The 19,970-nt window shown below is 49.5% G+C and overlaps 1 protein-coding gene across 1 annotated transcript; it reads left to right on the top strand.

The window, feature by feature from the left end:
* Positions 1-1,776: 1,776 nt before the first annotated feature.
* On the top strand, positions 1,777-19,392 carry cacng2a (calcium channel, voltage-dependent, gamma subunit 2a). The gene is made up of 4 exons (XM_042345060.1): positions 1,777-2,069; positions 17,049-17,132; positions 17,340-17,480; positions 18,795-19,392. Exons 1-4 carry the CDS (start codon positions 1,859-1,861, stop codon positions 19,322-19,324), a joined length of 966 nt encoding a protein of 321 aa, XP_042200994.1. The 5' UTR covers positions 1,777-1,858; the 3' UTR covers positions 19,325-19,392.
* The last annotated feature ends 578 nt before the right edge of the window (positions 19,393-19,970 follow it).

Genomic DNA, 19,970 nt, shown 5'->3' with positions numbered 1-19,970 from the left:
ATATATCTTCTTATTCCTTCCCCCCCTCTCACACTCTCTCTCTCTCTCTCTCTCTCTACCGGTGTATTTGCAATGTAAAGGCTGCATTTGAAGCCTTGGGCACGTATCGTTAAGAGTGACAGCACATTGGAAGAGAGGAGGAGAGAGAGAGAGAGAGAACGAGAGAGAGAGATAGAGTGGGGGGGTGGAGGGAGGAAGAGAGAAAGAGAGAGAGAGAGGGGAGAGAGAGAGATAACGCCGCCTTCTTCCTTTGTGAGTCGACCCTGTGTTGCAAGCTGCTCTTTTCCAGCGTTGGGGAGAGAGAGAAGAGAAGAGAGAGGAGAGGAGAGGAGAGGAGAGAAGAGAAGAGAAGAGAGAATATTTGAGACGAGGGAAAAAGGAGAACAGAGAGAGAGAGAGAGAGAGGGAAGAAGAAGAAAAAAGAAGAAAGAAGAAGAAAAAAAGAAGGAAAGAGAGAGAGAGAGAAGAAAAACCCACAACCATCACCACAACGAGGAAAAGAAGAGAAATATATATTTTTGGTGGTGGGGAAGAGAGAGAGGGAGGGAGAGAGAGAGAGAGAGAGAGAGAGAAAGAAAGCGAGGGAGGGAGCCAGAGAAACCCCCCCACCCCCACCCCCACCCACCCCCAGAAAAAAAAAAGAAGGAACGGATAAAAAAAAAAGAAAACCAAAAACCACAGCGAAGGAAGAAAAATATTAAGCAAATGCGAGCGAGGATTTGTGTGTGTGTGTGAACGCTGCAATGTGAAGAGGAGCTGTCTGCTTCAGCACAAGTCATGGCTCAGTTCAGTCTGTCCTGAAATCTCAACCGTTCCTCTCTCTCTCTTTCTCTCTCTCTCTCTCTCTGATACTCGCACACAATCCGTATATATATTTCTATACGGTATCCATCTATCTGTCTGTCTACATATATATATTTATATATATATATATATATATGTGTGCGGGTGTGTGTGTGTGTGTTTGCAGCTCGGTCTTTCCTCTGCAATCAACGTCTTCGCAATAAGAAAGAAATCTCTCTCTCTCTCTCTCTCACACACACACACACCAACAAAAAAAAACCTCTAGGATTTTCATGGCGTTGGATTGGGAATTGAATCACAAAGCTGTTCCTGCCACCTACAATCTTTCTGGCGTTCGGGCTCCAGTGTCTCTCCAAAGGATGCCTTTGCCTTCGTTATTTTCTACGCTAAAGCTCTCTCAAAACTAGTCACTACTTATGGAAACTGAAGACCAGAATTTTAGAAAAAAGGATTAACTTATTATTATTATTCATCTCTTTTATTTGGGGGTTTCTGTTTTTCTTTTGTGTTTTGGTTGGTTGGTTGGTTGGTTGGTTTGGTTTGGTTTGGTTCGGTTGGTTTGGTCGGTCGGTTTTGGGGGGAGAATTCACCCTTTTCCTTTTTTTAAATTAAGAAAAAAATTAATATATATATATATTATATAATCTATATTGAAGCCAGATTATTCAAAGCAAAAACAAATAATAATAATAATAATATATATATATATTGAATTGGAAAACCCATCTTGTTCTGGAAAGCAACGAAAAATCTTTTGATCTCCCTTTGATCTCCTCTCTCTCTCTCGTTCTCTCTCTCTTCTCTCTGCCCTCCCCGCCCCCCACCCTCTTTCTCTCTCTCTCTCTCTCTTCTCTTCTCCTTTTTCTCCCTTCTTTCCTCCCTTCCATCCATCCCTCCATCCTTCCTTTTTTTTTAAAAGAAATAAAAATGGGGTTTGCTTTCTCTGCCTGAGAGAGGAGAGTGAGTGACTGGGAGAGAGAGAGAGAGAGAGGGGAAGGAGAGAGAGAGAGAGAGACCACAAGGAGAGAAAGTCTTGGGTATATAATGAAGAAGTATGGGTCTTTTTGATCGTGGAGTGCAGATGCTATTAACTACTGTTGGCGCTTTTGCAGCCTTCAGCCTCATGACTATAGCTGTGGGCACAGATTACTGGCTCTATTCCCGAGGTGTTTGCAAGAGCAAGAGTGTGAGTGAGAATGAAACCAGCAAAAAGAACGAGGAGGTGATGACCCACTCTGGATTATGGAGAACCTGCTGCCTTGAAGGTATTTTATACCCTTCCTCCCTCCCTCCCTCTCTCTCTCTCTCTCTCTCTCGCTCTTCATCTTCATCTCCTCTCCTCTCTCCCTCTCCCCTTCCCCTCCTCTATGTACCATGTCGTTTTTCCTCCATCCTCTTCCTCTCTCTCTCTCTCTCTCACTCCCTCTCTCTCTCCTCCCTCTCCCCCCCCCCCAATGTATATTGCATTTCAGAGACTGATGGGTGGACATGGCTGGAATTATAAAAAGCTGCTCCCCCCCCCCCCTCTCTCTCTCTCTCTCTCTCTTGCTCTGAATCAAGCTTATTTTGACGCATTCTGCATTTTTTTCCCCCTCTCCCTTTCACCATCCAAAATGCTTTTACCATAATCTGCAGTCAGGCAACACACAGAATACTGGATGCTATTGCCCCCTCCCTCCCTCCCTCCCTCCCTCCCTCTCCCCCTCCCTCCCTCCCCCAGAAAATCAATAGCCCCAATTAATCAGAAGATTTCTCCCCCACATCACCCAATATTTCAGAGGAGACATCGTTTTGCCATTGGCGATCCACCAAATACTTTCTGTTTGGCGATCAGGGGGTTGTTTATTCAGGGGGGAGAGGGGGGGTTTGGGGTTTAAGGAGAATTCCTGCAACCCTTTCTCTCTCTCTCTCTCTCTCTCTCCCCCTCTCTCTTTTTTTATTTGAAATCATAATTCATATTCGGGGAGGGGAGGAGGGGGGGAGGAAAAAACCAACCATTTTGGGTGTGTCAAAATTAATGCATATCAAAGAACAAAATGGAAACATAGATAGGTTTGGGGTGTGTGTATGTGGTGGGGTTGGTAGTGGTGGGGGGGGGGCAGAGGGGGGTGGGGGGGGGGTTGAATTCAATTAAAATATACATCTATCGTTTAAACGTATCTCAAAAAATGTCTCTCTGGGAACAGAACCCTCTTTCGTACTGAGAGTTGGGAACGATACCTGTGTGATTGCTTGAGAGAGATGTTAGGATGGACAGCATATGGATTAAAAAAAGCCAATATATATATATATATATATATGTGTGTGTGTGTGTGTATTTGTGTGTATTTGGTGAAATGGGAAGACAGAAGGGTTTCAGTCACTCAATATCTTAACCATCTCAAAATGGGCATTTTTCTAACATCGCCCCAGATTTATTTTCACGTACATCTCAGCCCCTCTGCCCCCACCGACCCCCATCCGATGGCACCATCGGAGGGAGGAGGGGGTGTGAGGGGGTGTGAGGGAATAATAACAATAATATCAATAATAATAAAATGAATACATCGACTGCTCTCTCTCATCACGTCTCAAACTAGTCCCTCTCTCCCTCTCTCCCTCTCTCTCTGTGCCTCACAAGGATGTACTGTATCTCTCTTTTTTTTTCCCTGTCCGCACTCACTAAATGCTGTGAAATATTCATATCATTTATTGGAAGCGATCAGATGAATTGGCTTTTGTTTTTTTTTTGATTGAACGGTTACACAGCGCACCGATGCGCAATTTCATCAATTAACAGGATTTTTTTTTTTGCAATGCGTTTGTTTTATACATATGTATATGATAAACACACATATATATATATATAGAGAGAGAGAGGGAGTGAGTGGGGTGAATGAATGGATGACAGAATGAATGAATCTTGCAATTATACTGTAAAAAAAAGCATTAATTCATAAAAGATGCTTTTTTTCACCCAAATATTTTTTTCTCCCCCCCCACAAAATTGCCCTCCCTTCTTGCAACTAGCCCCCCACCCACCCCTCTCTCTCTCTCTCGCTCTCTTTCGCTCTGTATCATACACAAACACGCGCAATATTTTTAAAGATTTTTTAAAATATAAACTTATCTTTAAAGCATCCAAAACCGAGGTGACGTCACCCTGTTTGCCAGTTTAGAAAGCCAAAAAAATGAGTCACTTTGATCTGAAGTAAAATACATAAGAGAGAGGTTTTTTTAAAATTCATATATATATAGGTCTACGGAAATGTATGAGAAACTACAGTGCCTCAGGAATTATTTTTGTAACTATGCTGTACATAATATTTGATTCAGCCACAAAACACACCATCAATTCACTTTACAGTATATTCTGTGAAGCGTTTTGAGACGTCTCGAAGACGTGATCAGGCGCTGTATCAAATGCAAGGATTATTATTATTATTTTATCCATTCACACCGCACAATCATACATTAGCCCCTCTCACAACCCCCACCCCACATAATTGTCTCTCTGTGTCAATTCTTTAAGAACCCACTCTCAATTCCTCTCTCCCTACCCCCCCCCCTCTCTCTCTCTCTCTCATCCATCTCCCCTCTTCCCACCAGTCACATTTGATGTTAAGAAGGAATTAGAGAATGTTGCAATTATTTATTGAGCCTGTTGTATTGCTATGTTCAGAAATGTTCTTTTCTCTCTTTGTATATATGGTGTATTATAAGGAGGGGAGAAATTCAATGAAGAGGTATCGAATGGGAGAGCATTGGATCTGATATCCATTGGCCTTGACTTTCCTTCCATCTCCTTCCAATCCTTAGCTTCTCAGTGACTGTAGATCAAAACCCAATTTACCATTTGCCTGTTTGCAAGTTCAACATTTCCACCATATTAATGTCAGTGTTTAACAGGAATCCATATGTAAGAGTGTGTGTGAGAGAGAAAGCGACTGTGTGTGTGTGTCAGAGAGAGCAATAGAGATTTCCACAGTCACTAGTTGTCAGCTTACCATTGGTATAGATGGGTTACTGAGTTTCTCCCAACACTTACCCGACAAAAAAAACTTGTGTGGTGGAGTGGGTGGAGGAAGCAATTCCACAATTGTTCCTTGTTTCATTTTATTGTAGGGATCAAATAATACAATAACGTACCACAAGACTTTAGTTAGATGAATTGGTGGTTGACTAGTTGGGAGGTTGATTAATGAGTGGTTGGCTGGTTGGGTGGTTCACTGGTTGGTTAATTGGTTGGTTGTGTGGTTGGCTGGTTGGGTGGTTCGGTGGTTGTGTGGTTGGTTTGTTGGTTTGTTGGCTAGCTTGTCAGTCAGTTGGTCAATTGGTTGGTTGAGAAGGTGAACGAGGGGATTGACTCAGTCTTGGCCTAAACAAACACTCAGACCCCCTGTCCCTCACTGATCCACACTGCCCTGGGAGATGATAACCCACGTCAGACAACACCTCTCGCTTGCCAAACAGTTGGCATCTCCCCACTTCGAGTGTTGCCTTATTTAACGATGTCTAACAAGCAGTCAGTGCTCAACCCCCCCCAACCCCCACCTGTTACAAAATGGTCTATATCTTCTCTGTTGTGATAATATTAACAATAATAATAATAATCCTTATATTTGACACAAGGTCTTATCCCAACTGCGAGACCTCTCATAGTGTTTATACCGTAAAGTGAATTGACTGTGTGTTTCGTGCGGCGAATGGCAGAACAGGCTCGAGGGGCTGAATGGCCTACTTCTGGATTAAAACCAAGATTGTGGGGTGTTTCTGCATTGGTGTCAGCCTGGCTCAGTCGGGAGAGCTCGGAGTCAGTAGGTGGGGGGGGTTCACGCCTCCATATCTTGGGGTGTCTAGGCTGACACTCCAGCGCAGGCAGGGCTGAGGGTCGGGGCGCGTATGCGTGAGGAGGGAAAGTGTTGTGTTGTTGGAGACACCGTCTTTCAGAAGAGACGTTAAACTGAGATCCTGTCTGTATCTTGTTCAGAGAGAGAGGTGTCTCTCTTTCTCTCTCTCTGCTGGTGCCCTCACCCTCCGCCAGATAAAATCACTCACTCACTTCACAGCTGTTTGCTGGGACGTTGCTATGTGCAAACTAGCTGTCCGCTGTGCCTAGAAAAAACACACAGTCACTACACTTTACGGTAAATCTTGTGAAGCGCTTTGAGACGTCGAATGCATGGGCTGTTACAATTCCGTCTGGATTCGGAAGTGGGTTTGCCCGGACTTCCTGCGGACGACAGACCCATCGGCTTCCGAATTAGACCAGCACTGGGCCCCAAATTCCGTCGTTTGTGTCTTGAAATGAAGGAATTGCAGGAAGATTCGTAAATCTAGATCTGTTCTGAATTCGGAAGCGGTTTTCCCCCCTTTCCCCCCATCCCCCCCTGCCCGCCCGCCAGTCCAGTTCTGTCCAACCCCTTTCTCTTTCCCTCCCCCGCAGGTAACCAGATCAAATTGCTTTGAGATGTCTTCCCGACGTGAGAGAGAGATATTGCTAGGATACAGAAGTCTCGCACTGTTCTGTTCCATTTTAAATGTGATCATCCTCGCATTCGATCCAGCCTGGTCGAAACGTCTCAAAGCGCTTCACAGGACATACTGTAAAGTGTAGTGACCGTATATTTTGTGGGCGAAACGCGGCAGCCAATTGCGCACAGTGGTGTCCCCACAAACAGAGGTGGATTGAGTGACCAAATTATCATCATTATTATTATTGGAAATTATTACTTTCCATAGCAGTGCTTTGAGTTAAAGGATAATGAAAAAAAGGAAGGGTGGGTGGGGGTGGCTGCGATGGGAGGGTGGGAGGAAGTGGGTGTCTAGCGAGGCTAAGGACGGGTGGAAACCCGGGGGCCTTAAGGCGAAGAACAGGAGGAATTTTGTTGCTCTGATCTCTCTGCTGGTTGCGTGCAGTGAGTCACCCATTGATAGGATGGTCAGTTGCTTTCTGCCGTGTCCAGGTGTGACTTTGCGTGGACACCGTGTGTGGAGGTGAGCGGTCAATGGGTGGAAACGGCAATACGATGGCCAGTTTCACAGTGAAGTGTTTTCCTTGCCAACCTGTGCCTAATACTTTCCGGAATTTGGTAAACAGGATGGAGGGAGAGAGAAAGAGAGAGAGAGTGCGTATTCCAGGAGGGGTGGAGGGCAAGGAGGGTGGGCGTAGGAGGGTGACCGAAGGCGCGGCCGAAGAGGAGGGTCTTGAGATGTGCCTTGAAGGAGGCAAGTGGGGTGGGGGGGGGAGGGGGGCAATGTGAAGGGACTGTGGGGATGGAGTTCCAAAGGGTGGGGAGTCAGAGGGGCTGAAGTCAAGTGCTCTGATACGTATCGACATGATGTGCGAGGCGCTGCGATAATGTAAACCGTGTTGCGTTGCACTGCTGTTGGCAGAGAGACGCTGAGTGGGTTTGAGATGGTTCAATGCCAACAGTTGTCCCCAATCCAGACTCTGTGAATCCAGACTTCCAACCCACTCCCTCCCTCTCCCTCACACACACACACTTGGAAGCGTTTGGCACCCAATACTCTGTAGTTTAGGTACGGTTTAGACCCCCTATATTTGACACAGCAGCTTTCACAACCGGGGGAGGCATCTCAAAGTGCTTCATGGGGCAGTCACTGTAAAGTGTAGTGACTGTGCGTTGGTGGGTGGGAAGGGGCGGGGGGAGGTTGCGGGATTGTCGACCAGGCCAGCGAGAGAGAAAGAGAAACAGAGGAGAGAGAGAGAAACTCCCTTCTCTTTTTCTAATACCGTCCCGGGAGATCTTTAACGTCCACCTGAACAGGGCACAGTTGGTGGGAGGAGGGAGTTTGGTTTATAGTCTCATCCGAAGGACGATGTCTCCGACAATGCGGGGGGAATGGGGGGGAAGGGGGGGGGGGGTGGGTTGGTGGGGGGGGGGTTTGAACTCACAACCTTTTGCTCAGAGGAGAGAGTGTGACTGAGCGAGTCAGACGAACACACGGATGAAAGCTCTCTGTGTATTGAGTTATACAATTTGTATTGGGTTTCAGTTACTGATGTGTTGGCTGGGAGGGGATAATAATAACAACAATAATAATCCTTGCGTTTGACACAGTGCCTTATCACCTCTTCGAGACGTCTCAAAGCACCTCACAGGATATACTGTAAAGTGTAGTGACTGTGTGCTTTGCCGGCGAAATGCGGCAGCCAATTGTGCACTGCAGCGTCCACACAAACTGTCGTGGGTTGAATGATCCGTTGTTTGGTAGTATGGTGGCGTGTGTAAGTGTGTGTGGGTGGATGTTTATAGCAAACCAACCCCCTCCTTGACCATCCGTTCCCCCCAGCCCATACCACTCCCCCCTGCCCCCCACCGCAACAGCTAATGGGGATGGCGAGTTCCCACGCACAAACTCCTTGGGAATCGCTGCCCAGATTGACGGAACCCTTAAGCCTGCTCGGCAAGGAATTAGGAGCTCTGCAATAAAGAGAATAACTGGCTGAGAGGGAGTGAGTGAATGATTACTCAACTCTCCTGGCATCTTTTATAGCTCATTCATCCCTGGAAGCCCCGTGAGTTATGAGCATTCCTACGCTTGGCCAGTTTCCGAGATCTGTTATTCCCAGTCAGTTACACTCTCAACGTCTCGCCCGAAGGACAGGGCCGGCTCTCCCTCCCTCCCTCCCTCCCTCTCTCCCTCCTTTCATCCCTCCCTCCCTTGAGACCTTGGGAAGTCCTCCTGACGTGAAAGACGCTATACAAATGTAATTTGGTATTTTGTCGTGTGTCCCTCTCTCCCTCACCACCAGCCCCAGCCCCCCTCCCCCCAGCATTGCGCTGGAGTATCAGCCTTGAGTATAATATATATATTATATATAGAGAGGGAGAGAGCAGTGTAGTGGAGCCCTGTAGCTCAGTGGTCAGAGCACTCGCCTCGAAAGTGAGAGGACCCGGATTTGATTCCTGGCTCAGGGCGAAACATTGGGCAAGTTTCCTCCCTCCCTCCCCTCCCCGCCCACCCCCCCCCCACACACACACACACACACACACGCCTCTGTTCACCCGGCAGTCAGTAGGAACTCGGTTGGTAGTCAATCGGTTTTCCGTGGGTAATAATCCCTCTCGCTCCATCCACGACTCTTTGCGAGGACATCGCCAGTCGGCTGCCGCAATTCACCCACAAAATACGCAGTCAATTTCACGGTGCAGTGTATCCTGTGAAGCGCTTTGAGACGTCTCGAAGACGTGATACGGCGCTGCATCAAATGCGAGGATAGTTATTATATATATATATACATACCCTCTCAGAGGTCATTTGCGCACAGTCCGTGTCCCACAAACAGTGGTGGAGGGAGTGAGTTTATTCGGTGGGGATTGTTGTCCAGGACACCGGGAGAGAGCGAAAGAGAGAGAGAAAGATGGAGAGAGAGAGAGAAGCTCCCTTCTCTTTTCGAACAGCGCAGCGGGAGATCCTTAACATCCACCTGAACAGGCAGACGGGGAGGGGGTGGTGGGGGGGGGGGAGAGTGAGGTTTAACGTCTCACCCGGTCAATCGCTTTACGGCTGTTTTAGGGGATGTCACTGCGTGCAAATTGGCTGCCGCGCTTCGCCCACCAAACCCCCAGTGGCCACACTTGACAAGTATATTGCGTTGAGACGTCCTCTCGATGTGAATCAAATGTAAGCGGCGTTATATTATTTATTTATTCAAGCAGAATCATTAGCGTACTTTTACTGACGCCCCCCCCCTCCCCTCGTTGTTTCAACAGTTGTTGCTCTTCCTTGCGGTTCCCTTTAGCTCACTCAACTGCCCCCCCCCCCACCCCTCGCTTTCTCTCTCCTCCCACACCATTGCTATCTCAAGCCTCTGATTGAGATGAGAGTAGAGTTGGCTTGAGGGTCTAACTAACCAATGTAGGAGTGTGTAACGGAGGCTTTTTCAGCTGATCTGGTTTCGACCACAATCCCCAACTGTTCGTTCTCCCATTTCAGCGTCCACGGATTCTTAAACGAGTCCCAGCAAACCGACTTCGCCCACTATTCCTGGTAATTCTCTGTGCCAGCTATTCCTCTGGATAATAATAATAATAAATATCATAATAATAATAATAAATAATAATCCTTGCATTTGAGATATCGCTTTATCAGCCGGAAATGTTGATTCCTTCAAACACAGATTACAACAACAACAAGATTCCATTTATAAAGCGCCTTTCACGTCAGGAGGACGTCCCATAGTTAAATAGATTAAATAGTTTACTTTTAGTAAAGTAACATCATTGGGATAAAGACATAGGGAGTTTGGGACATATGTACGTGCGACTGCCAGGAAGGTGGAAGGCGAACTCGATGGACCTCGGTCTTCGTTTCGTCAAGCATTTCTTATATTCTTGTGAGACGTCTCAAGGCGCTTCACAGGATACACTGCAAAGTGTAGTGGCTGTGTATTTTGTGGGTGAAACACGGCAGCTGGTTTGTGCACAGCAGCGCCCCCCCCCACAAACAGTCGTGGAGCGAGCAACCAATTTTATTTGGGGGATTGTTGGCCCTGACACCGGGAACGAGAGAGGGAGAAACTTCCTTCTCTTTTCAAATAGTGCCGCGGGAGATTTTTAACATCCACCTGAACAGGCAGACGGGATCTCTGTTTAGCGTCTCAATCAAAGAACATCGCCTTAGGGTCGCCTCCAGCCTCCGACAATGCCACAGCCCCCCACACACACACACCCCCAGCCCTGCATTGGCGTTTCAGCTTAGACTGTGTGACTCCAAGTTCCGTGAGGTCTTGAACCCACAACCTTCTAACTCGGAGGAGAGAAAGCGAGAGAGAGAGCGCTACCACTGAGCCCGGCTGACACACAGATTGATTGCCCAGTGTCTCGGGACATCCTCCCAACGTGAAAGGCACATAATCGTTGCTCGTAACTCGTTCGGTTTAACATCGGGAATCACTCTCACTGGTCTCCTCTGTGCTGCCTCGAGGCCCTGAACAGGCAGCAATCTTATGTTGTAGTGACCAGAGTGGGACAGGTGTGGTCTGACCACAGCTTTCTTTACACAACACAGTAATAATAATAATAATAGTAATAATAATAATGATAATCCTTGCGCTGTATCGAAGGCAAGGATTATTAGTGGTTTAATTATTACCGCCCCCACCCCCCACCCATGCATTGTGTGTTGCTTCACGTCTCCTGCCGTCTCTGTGTGTACCTCTCCCTCGCCTCCCGCCTCCCCCCAGCTCGGAGTCGTGCTGCGCCAGGGTTAAGTGCTCTGAGACCCTGCCTCGCTGGAGAGGCGCGGGCGGTATAAATTCAAGTTGTTGTTGTACTGTATCCAGCACTTTGAGACGTCTCACAGATGTATAGGATGATGAGGATGAGGATGAAGTCAAATCTCCCATTGCCTTTCATTGGCTGGTGATGATGAGCGGGTCATAAGAAAGGGGCTCCCTGGTGCCAACGTGGTGATGTCATGGAGAGGGGGTTCCCCTTGTTGCCAACGTGGTGATGTCATGGAGAGGGGGTTCCCCTTGACACTGACTGATGAGGTTCAGGTCGTTTCAGTGGAGATCATTCAGGAGGGAAGTGGATTGACGGCTGAACAGGAAGAGTGTTAAGGGGACGTGAGGAAAAGAGCAGGAAAGTGGGATTCCCCGTAAGAAAAGGAGAGGGGGGGATTGGGCAGAGACTCGATGGGTCGAATGGCCTCCATGTGTCTGTCTGTGGCACCGCTGAGCAGGAGGCTGTGCTGACGTCAATGTCACATCCGTCCAGTCATAGCCTGTGAGATCTCCTCGCCCATGAAGTTTATTGATGATGATAATAATAATAAATATCATCATTTCATGGGATATCGCACCTTGTCAACACGTCGTCGAAATGTCTCATAGCGCTCTGTAGGATTTTGCTGTGAAGTGCAGCGACCGAGTGTGTTGCAGGCGCGAGCGGCAGCAGAGTTTACATTCCCGCAGCCTGGTGTGAAGTGAACGAGAGGTTGTCTGGGCCGGGACTAAGGTTGTGTGGAATGGTGTGCAGTGTGACTGTGTGTGCAGTGGTAGTGTGTTACAGTGGGAATGTGTACAGTGGTAGTGTGTACAAGGTGTGTGTGAACAGGGTGAGTGTGCACAGGGTGAGTGTGCACAGTGGGAGTTTGTACAGGGGAGTGTGTACAGTGAGAGTGTGTACAGCGAGAGTGTGTACAGTGAGAGTGTGTACAGTGGGAGTTTGTACAGGGGAGTGTGTACAGTGGGAGTGTGTACAGTGAGAGTGTGTACAGTGGGAGTGTGTACAGTGAGAGTGTGTACAGTGGGAGTGTGTACAGTGAGAGTGTGTACAGCGGGAGTGTGTACAGTGAGAGTGTGTACAGTGGGAGTGTGTACAGTGAGAGAGTGTACAGTGGGGGTGTGTACAGTGAGAGTGTGTACAGTGAGAGTGTGTACAGTGGGGGTGAATGGGAAGGGGCAAGTGGTGCTGTGTTAAAGGAAGAGGAATAGCCAATTGAGGTGTTAAGGCTGCGCTGGGAGCACATATTGGTGGGTGTAGGGGGGGAGGGGGGATGTCTTGTGTATGACGTAATGGGAGCTGTATAATGTTCTGTGTAACGGAAGAGAGAGAGAGAGAGTGAGTGAGCGCAGTGCTCTGTACCTCATTGGGATTCTGCCCTTGGTTTACTAAAGCACGTGGGAGTAACACGGAGACTGGGTGGAATTTCAGGCCTATTTTCGTGTTTCATTAGCTCTTTCCGGGAGCCATCAGAGACCCGCAGTTCATGTCATCGTAGCCCACGGGACCGTTACCTCTTAAAATTTAAGGTAGAAATGACACAGCGCGGAAATCAGCCATCTGTCCCCACTAATTCGTGCCGGAGTTTATGCTCTTCTCCACATCAGCCCTCCACCACCTCCCCCCCCCAACCATTTCCCTCTCCTGTTCCCGCAGCGAGAGGATACGGGTTCGACTCCTGGGCAAGTTTCCTTACTCCGCGCACACGCCTCTGTTTACCTAGCAGGAACCCGGTTGTTATTCGGTTGGTGGATCGCTGTCCCGGGGGTAATAATCCCTTCAAAAAAAAAATGTGGTCACTTCAATCCGCGACTGTTTGTGGGGACGCTGCTGAGCGCAATCGGCTGCTGCGTTTCGCCCGCAAAGCACACAGTCACTCCACTTCAGAGCGTATCCTGTGAAGCGCTTTGAGACGTCTCAATGACGCGATAAGGCGCTATATCAAATGCGAGGATTATTATTATTATTATTAAGATCCCCCCCAAAAAAAGAGAAAGGAGTTTCTGTCTCCCTCCTCTGGTGTCCTGGCCATTAATCCCCCGGACAAAATTATTCCCTCACTTCACAACTGTTTACGGGTTCGCAAACTGGCTGCCCACTAAATAGACAGTCACTACACTTGACAGTAAAACCCCGTGAAGCCCTTTGAGACGTGATAAGTCATTGCATCAAAGGCAATATATTATTTAGTTCTATCTCTGGCTGATTCCCGTCGGAGCTCAGGAGGAGGGAACATGTCTATTGATCCTGTGGTTTCCTGTTACTAAGTGATCAATAGCTGGGATTGAGAGACCCAAAAGCCTTCACGCTCTCCTGAACTTTTCCCTCCTTTTCTCCGGTCCCACTGACTCGAGACAGCAACAACTACCAGTGACATTTACACAGCGCCTTTCACGTCGGGGGGACGTCCCAAGGAATGGGTCGTGGCAGGTCAAGTGGCCGACGTAAAAACATTCCCTTCCCGTTTGACCCGGTCTCTGTAACCTCAAAATGTCCCAAACGCACTTTGCGAGAGTTTTTGTCAACAACAACAACAACAACAACAGCAGCAGCACTCCTGGCGTTTTTACACACGTAGAGACGTCTCAAAGGGCTTCACAGGTTATACCGTGAACTTCAGTGACTGGATATATTGTGGGTGAACCTCAGCAGCCAATTTGCGCTGCCTTAAGTTAGTGACTTTATGTGGGGTGGGGGGTGGGGGGATGTGGGTGTTGGGGGAGATTAGGCTCGGATTGGGATGGTTTGAGCTTGTGTACGTAGCTAATGTCCGGGGGGAGTGGAGGGGTTTATCGGAATGGGAATGTTGTCTCATTACTCCCCCACCCCCACCACCCCTCCCCCCCCTCACAGTGCCTGGGTCTGAGATTGGAGCCGGTGAATCTTTTCCCAAGAAGGTCGATTGCAGACACACATTAAACAAAGCGATCTTTTATTACACACAGAAAACCGCACTCTCGTAAAATGATCTCGTTTTAAGCGAATCCGCCACCCGAGACAGCGTCCATAATGTCAAACATTCGAAGCAACTTCACGGGCAATTAACGTCAGGTGTAGTGACTGTGTTTGTGACGTCCCACAAACAGCCACGACCCAGATGACGGAGGTGCCGTCCTTCGGATGAGACGCTAAACCTCACTCCCCATTCCCCGGTTCAGGGCAGACGTTAAAGATCTCCCGCTGTGCTGTCGGGAAAATAGAAGGGAGTTTCTTGCGCTCGAGTTTCTTGCGCTCTCTCTCTCTGGGGTATGTTATATTATAATAATAATAATCCTGGCATTTGATGCAGCGCCTCATCACGTCTTCTCGACGTCTCAAAGCGCTTCGCAGAATAAACTGTAAAGTGAATTGACCGTATATTTGTTGGCGAAAACGCGGCCGCCGATTGTGCACAGCGACGTCCCACAAACAGCCGTGGGTTGAAGTCACCAAATTATTATTGTTTTTTTTTGCTTGAGGGATTATTATCAGGTGGGTGTGTGTGTGTGTGTGTGGGTGTGTGTGTGTGGGTGTGTGTGTGTGGGTGTGGGTGTGTGTGTGTGTGTAGAGTAAGGAAACTTACCCAAGGTTTCGCCCTGACCTGCCGGGAATTGAACCCGGGTCCTCGCGCTTGCGAGGCGATACGAGCGCTCTAACCACCGAGCTACAGGACTCCTACTATTCATCTTTACAGCAAACTCCTGCAAAGCGCTTTGAGACGTCCTCCCGACGTGAAAGGCTCTGTGTTAAACCACGGATTGTATCTTTTATGCCAAAAAACCTCAGTCATGTAACTGTGATCGACGTTTCTGGAGCTTGTTCTGAATCTGCCTTAAGTTTGACCTTAAAAAGAAATCCCAGTTAATGAGCTAAAGCAATCATAATAATATTTTATCCTCCTGTTACAGCCACTCTGATACACCGACGTCGAAACATCCCCAGAGCGCTTTGCGGGAGCTTTTGTTTCACCGTGATGTGTAGTGACTGCGTGTCTGCAATTTATTTCTCTCCCATTTGTGTGACGTTGAGCTACAGAGATCAGCCATGAACAGGCTTGAGGGGCTGAATGGCCTCCTCCTGCCCCTACGTTCCTAGACTCAGCCAGTTTGACGCACAGCGACGTCGCACAAGCAGCCATGGAGCGAGTGACCGATGGTAACTGGGGGATTGTTGGCCCGGACACTGGGAGAGGGAGAGAGAGAGAGATGGACTCTCTTCTCCTTTTCCTACAGCGATGTGGGAGATCTTTAATGTCCACAACGAGACTTGATCTCACGCCGTCTAAGCTGTTGCTCCGATGCAGCGCTGGGGGGGGGGAGTGCGTTGTATTGTCGGAGGCTCCGTCCTTCGAATGAGACGTTAAACCGAGCTCGCTCCCCGTTACAGATCTCCTGTGGCGCTATTCGGAAAGAGAAGGGAGTCTCTCTCTCGCTTCCTCTCCCTCACTCTCTCTCCCGGTGTCCTGGCCAACAATCCCCCAAAGAAAGTCAGTCACTCAATCCACGACTGTTTGTGGGATGTCGCCGTGTGTAAAACTGGCTGCAGACACACAGTCACTACACTTCGCGGTGAACCAAAGTTTTTCCGCGAAGCGCTTTGGGGACGTCTCGACGGGGGTTGGTATCGAAGGAGCTGCTCACGTCCGGTGTCGTGTCGGGACCGTGTGTGTGTGTGTGTGTGTGTGTGTGGAGTCCTTGTAGCTCAGTGGTTAGAGCCCTCTCCTCGCCAGCGAGAGGCCGTGGGTTTGATTCCCAGCCGGGAGGGGAGAAACCTTAGGCAAGTTTCCTTAGGAACCTGCTGGCCGGTCAATTGGTGGCTCGCCTTTCCCAGGGGGGTAATAATCCCTCCAAACAAAAAAGGGGATCACTCAATCCACGACTGTTTGTGGGGACGCTGCTGGGCGCGATCGGCTGCCACGTTTCGCCCCCCCAAAAATGCAGTCAATTCACTTTACAGCGTGTCCTGTGAAGCGCTTTGAGACGTCTAGAAGTCGTGACAAGGGCTGCATCAAATGCAAGGATTATTATTATTAGGGCCCACACACACACACAAACACACGGATACACACACACACACAGTCTCACACACACACGTACACACTCAGTGACATACACAAACACACACATAGCGACTCGCACATGCGTGCGTACACACACACACACACAGTCACACACATACACACACACACCCTCACACACACACATACAGTAACACGCACGTACAGTGACACATTTGCCCGCTTGGCAGATGGGAAGGTGTCGGGTCAAATCAGTTTGGGGATTGGGATGGCACCGAACCCAGGCCAGCCATCTTCCCACGGGGGGGGGGGGGGGGCGGGCTGGGGGAATCCCAGAGAGAGAGAGAGAGCGAGAGAGACATACACAGCCCAGACCCTCCTGCTGTACCAGGCTGTCAGCTCTTCTCATGTGCTGAGTAACGTGTTGGGCCAAACGAGGCTGTAACACTGTGAACATGAGCTGTGCGTGTACGCGTGTGTGTGAGAGAGAGAGAGAGAGAGAGAGGTTGAGAGAGATTGCGAGAGAGCCAGAGAAAGAGACATTGAGAGAGACTGAGAGAGACGAACAGAATGAGAGCAAAAGAGCGGCTGAGAGAGAGAGAGAGAGAGAGGCTGAGAAGGACAGACTCAGAATGAGAGAGCGTGAGAGAGGATGAGAGAGACCGAGGCTACAGTGTGTGTGTTATTGTGGGGACTGTAAATGCTGGAGTCTAACCAGCTAAAACCACATAGCTTGCCCGTTGGGAGCACTCGCTGACTGGGAAGCTTCCCGCTATCTGTTCGGCTCGGCCCCCCCCCCACCGCCCTGTAAGGGGCTGTGGCTTGAGGGGTTGGCTGTCAAATTGGCTGCCGTGTTTCTCCCGCAAAACACACAGTCACTGCACTTTGGGTATATCCTGTGAAGCGCTTTGAGACGTCTCAAAGACATGATAAGTTGCTGCATCAAATGCGAGGATTGATTATTATTATTATTATTATTATTCTCTGTCTGTCTCTGTCTCTCTCTCTCACAGGGAACTATAAAGGTTTATGTAAACCTATAGACCACTTCCCTGAGGACACTGATTATGAAGCTGATGCTGCTGAGTATTTCCTCCGTAAGTTTGTTACCCACAGCCGCTCGGTGTGTGTGTGTGAGAGTGTGTATGTGTGTGTGTCTGTATGTGTGGGGGTGGGATTGGGGGGGGTCTGTGTGTGTCTTGTCAGTGTGTGTGAGATGGTGTGTGTGTGTGTTTGTGGGGGGTGGGGGGGTGCTGTATTGCTATATGTCTCTCACTCTCTGTCCCCCCCCCGTCCCCCCCCAGGAGCAGTGAGAGCCTCCAGTATATTCCCAATCCTCAGTGTGATTTTGCTGTTCATGGGCGGTTTGTGTATCGCTGCCAGTGAGTTCTACAAAACCCGGCACAACATCATCCTCAGTGCTGGAATCTTCTTCGTGTCTGCAGGTCAGTCAAGGGCTTCTTCCCCGCCCCTCAGCCCCCCAACACCCCCCCCCCCCCCCCGCAGCCTGGCTCCGAGAGTGGGGAAAGGAAAGGGGGAGCGTGGAGAGAGGGGAGCAAGAGGAGGGGAGGGAAAGGAGGGGAGGGTGGCGAAGGGGGAGAGGGAAAGGGGTAGGTAGGTGAGCTGTCAGACGGTGACACGCGCACACAGTGATGAGCTGAGACATGTTGGCGCTGTAGGAGAGGATCAGATACTCAGGCTGTTGGTAAAGGTCACACACACAATGTGAACACTGGCCTGAGTCCCCAGAGGTCAGGGCAGCAAACCCCCCGCCACCCCCACACACACACACACCAACCCCCTCTCCTCCTCTCTCTCTGTCATCCTCTCTCCCTCCTCCTCTCTCACTCTCTCTCCATCTCTCTCTCTCATCCTCTCTGTCAGTCTCAACCTCTCTCTCTCTCTCTCATCCTCTCCTCCCCTCTGACACTCTCCTCTTTTCCTCTTTCTCTCTCTCTCTCTCATCCTCTCGCTCTCTCCCGCTCTGTCACTGAACTTGCTCCCAGGTGCCTTGTCTGGCCACGGAATGTGGGAATCGAGCCCCCCCCACTCTGTGCCGGTCTCGAGCCCCCGGTTCCTGAGCCAGAAGGGGCCGCAGTGTCCCAGGGCACTCACTGCTGATGGCAGCACAGCCCGACCCGGCTCATCGGCAGGACCTGGAAGGGCCGACCAGTCACTGGGGGCCGGGAATCCTCCCCCTCAGCTCCTGGTAACCCCACAGCCAAAGCCCTAACTAACGGGGAGGGGGGTCCGAGCTGGACACGCAGCGGGAAAGCTGCCAGACAGTGATATTAATGGGAGAGAGAGAGAGGAATTTCCACGTGTGGGTGGAAGGCGTGGGAACCTCAGCTTGGTTTGGATATTCTTAAGCAACGGCAACGGGTTTTACGCACGTGTCAGTCACACCCGGCAGGCCAGCGAGAAAAAAATGTCAGTGTAAAGGGTTTCAGGGTAAAGTGTAGTGACTGTGTGGTCGGGGGTAGGGGGTGGGCGCGGGGTGAGGGATCAGTGTAAAATGTTTCTGTGTATAGTACAGTGACTGTGAGGTGGTGGTGGGTGTGGGGGGTGGGGGGGGCGGGTGGGGACACTGTGCAGTATTTCAATGTCAAATATCTCAGTGTGAAATATTTCAGTGTAAAGTGGTTTGAGTGTATAGTGACTGTGTGTAGTGATTTTTGGCTGTTGCCCCTCTATCTCTCTTCTGTCGTCCATTCCCTCCCTTCTCCCCCCCCTCTCCCACCCCCCCCCCCCCATTACAGGTTTAAGTAACATTATTGGGATCATCGTGTATATTTCCGCCAACGCTGGTGACCCGGCCAAGAGCGATTCCAAGAAGAACAGCTATTCGTACGGATGGTCTTTCTACTTCGGGGCTCTCTCCTTCATCATCGCCGAGATGGTGGGGGTGTTGGCTGTGCACATGTTCATCGACCGGCACAAACAGATGCGGGCAGGAGCTCGCACCGACTATCTACAGTCCTCGGCCATCACCCGGATCCCCAGCTACCGCTACCGTTACCGTCGGCGTTCCCGGTCTAGTTCCCGGTCCACGGAGCCCTCCCATTCGCGGGATGCGTCGCCCGTCGGGATGAAGGGTCTCAACACACTCCCCTCCACGGAGATCTCCATGTACACGTTGACGAGAGATCCACTGAAAGGCACGACCCCAGCCATGACCTACAACTCTGATCGGGAGCATAATTTCTTACAGGTTCATAACTGTATCCAAAAAGACATTAAGGAAACCCTTCACACCAATACAGCCAACCGCAGGACAACTCCTGTATGAAGAGAACATTTCGACGATCGATTGAGAGAACGAGAGAGAGAGAGAGAGAGAGAGAGAGAGAAACACACGAGAGAGAAACAAAAAACCAGAGTGAGTGAGTGAGTGAGAGACAGAGAAAGAGACAGACAGTGAGAGAGAGAGAGACAGACAGACAGACAGACAGACGCGAGGAGGAGAGAAAGAAAGAAAAACGAAGCCACACACACACACCCCCCCACACACACACCCACACACACCCCCCCCTCCACACACACACACACACCCACACACACACCCACATACACACACACACCCACATACACATACACACACCCACACACCCACCCCCCCACATAAACATACAGCCACATACACACATCCCCACACGCACCCCCACACACACACACACCCACACACACACACACCCAGAAGACAGAACGAACAGAACGGAACGCGGAACAAAACGAAAAACGGAAGACGCAGAGAAAACACAAAAAAATGACAATTTTAAAAGAAAAGGGGTTTAAAAACAAACGAGAATATTGAAACTTATTGCATGATAAAAGTCAAGTAACTATTGCAAAAAAAAGAGAGAGAGAGAGAGAGAGAGAAATGCGACGTTAAACCACTTTGAACGAGCCAACCGAAGACCCAAAGACAAAAAAAA

Source organism: Callorhinchus milii, unplaced genomic scaffold, assembly GCF_018977255.1.
Source record: "Callorhinchus milii isolate IMCB2004 unplaced genomic scaffold, IMCB_Cmil_1.0 Scaffold31, whole genome shotgun sequence".
Lineage (NCBI taxonomy): Eukaryota > Metazoa > Chordata > Chondrichthyes > Chimaeriformes > Callorhinchidae > Callorhinchus > Callorhinchus milii.
The sequence above is the reverse complement of the archived record's forward strand: the minus strand, read 5'-3'. Positions and strand labels throughout refer to the sequence as shown.

What these genes read in the sequence shown, in the direction of transcription:
- cacng2a (XM_042345060.1), top strand. Translation starts at nt 1,859, where the DNA reads ATGGGTCTTTTTGATCGTGGAGTGCAGATGCTATTAACTACTGTTGGC. An exon ending in GAGAACCTGCTGCCTTGAAG is followed by an intron (nt 2,070 to 17,048) that starts GTATTTTATACC and finishes TCTCTCTCACAG; the next exon opens with GGAACTATAAAGGTTTATGT. An exon ending in AATCTTCTTCGTGTCTGCAG is followed by an intron (nt 17,481 to 18,794) that starts GTCAGTCAAGGG and finishes CCCCCATTACAG; the next exon opens with GTTTAAGTAACATTATTGGG.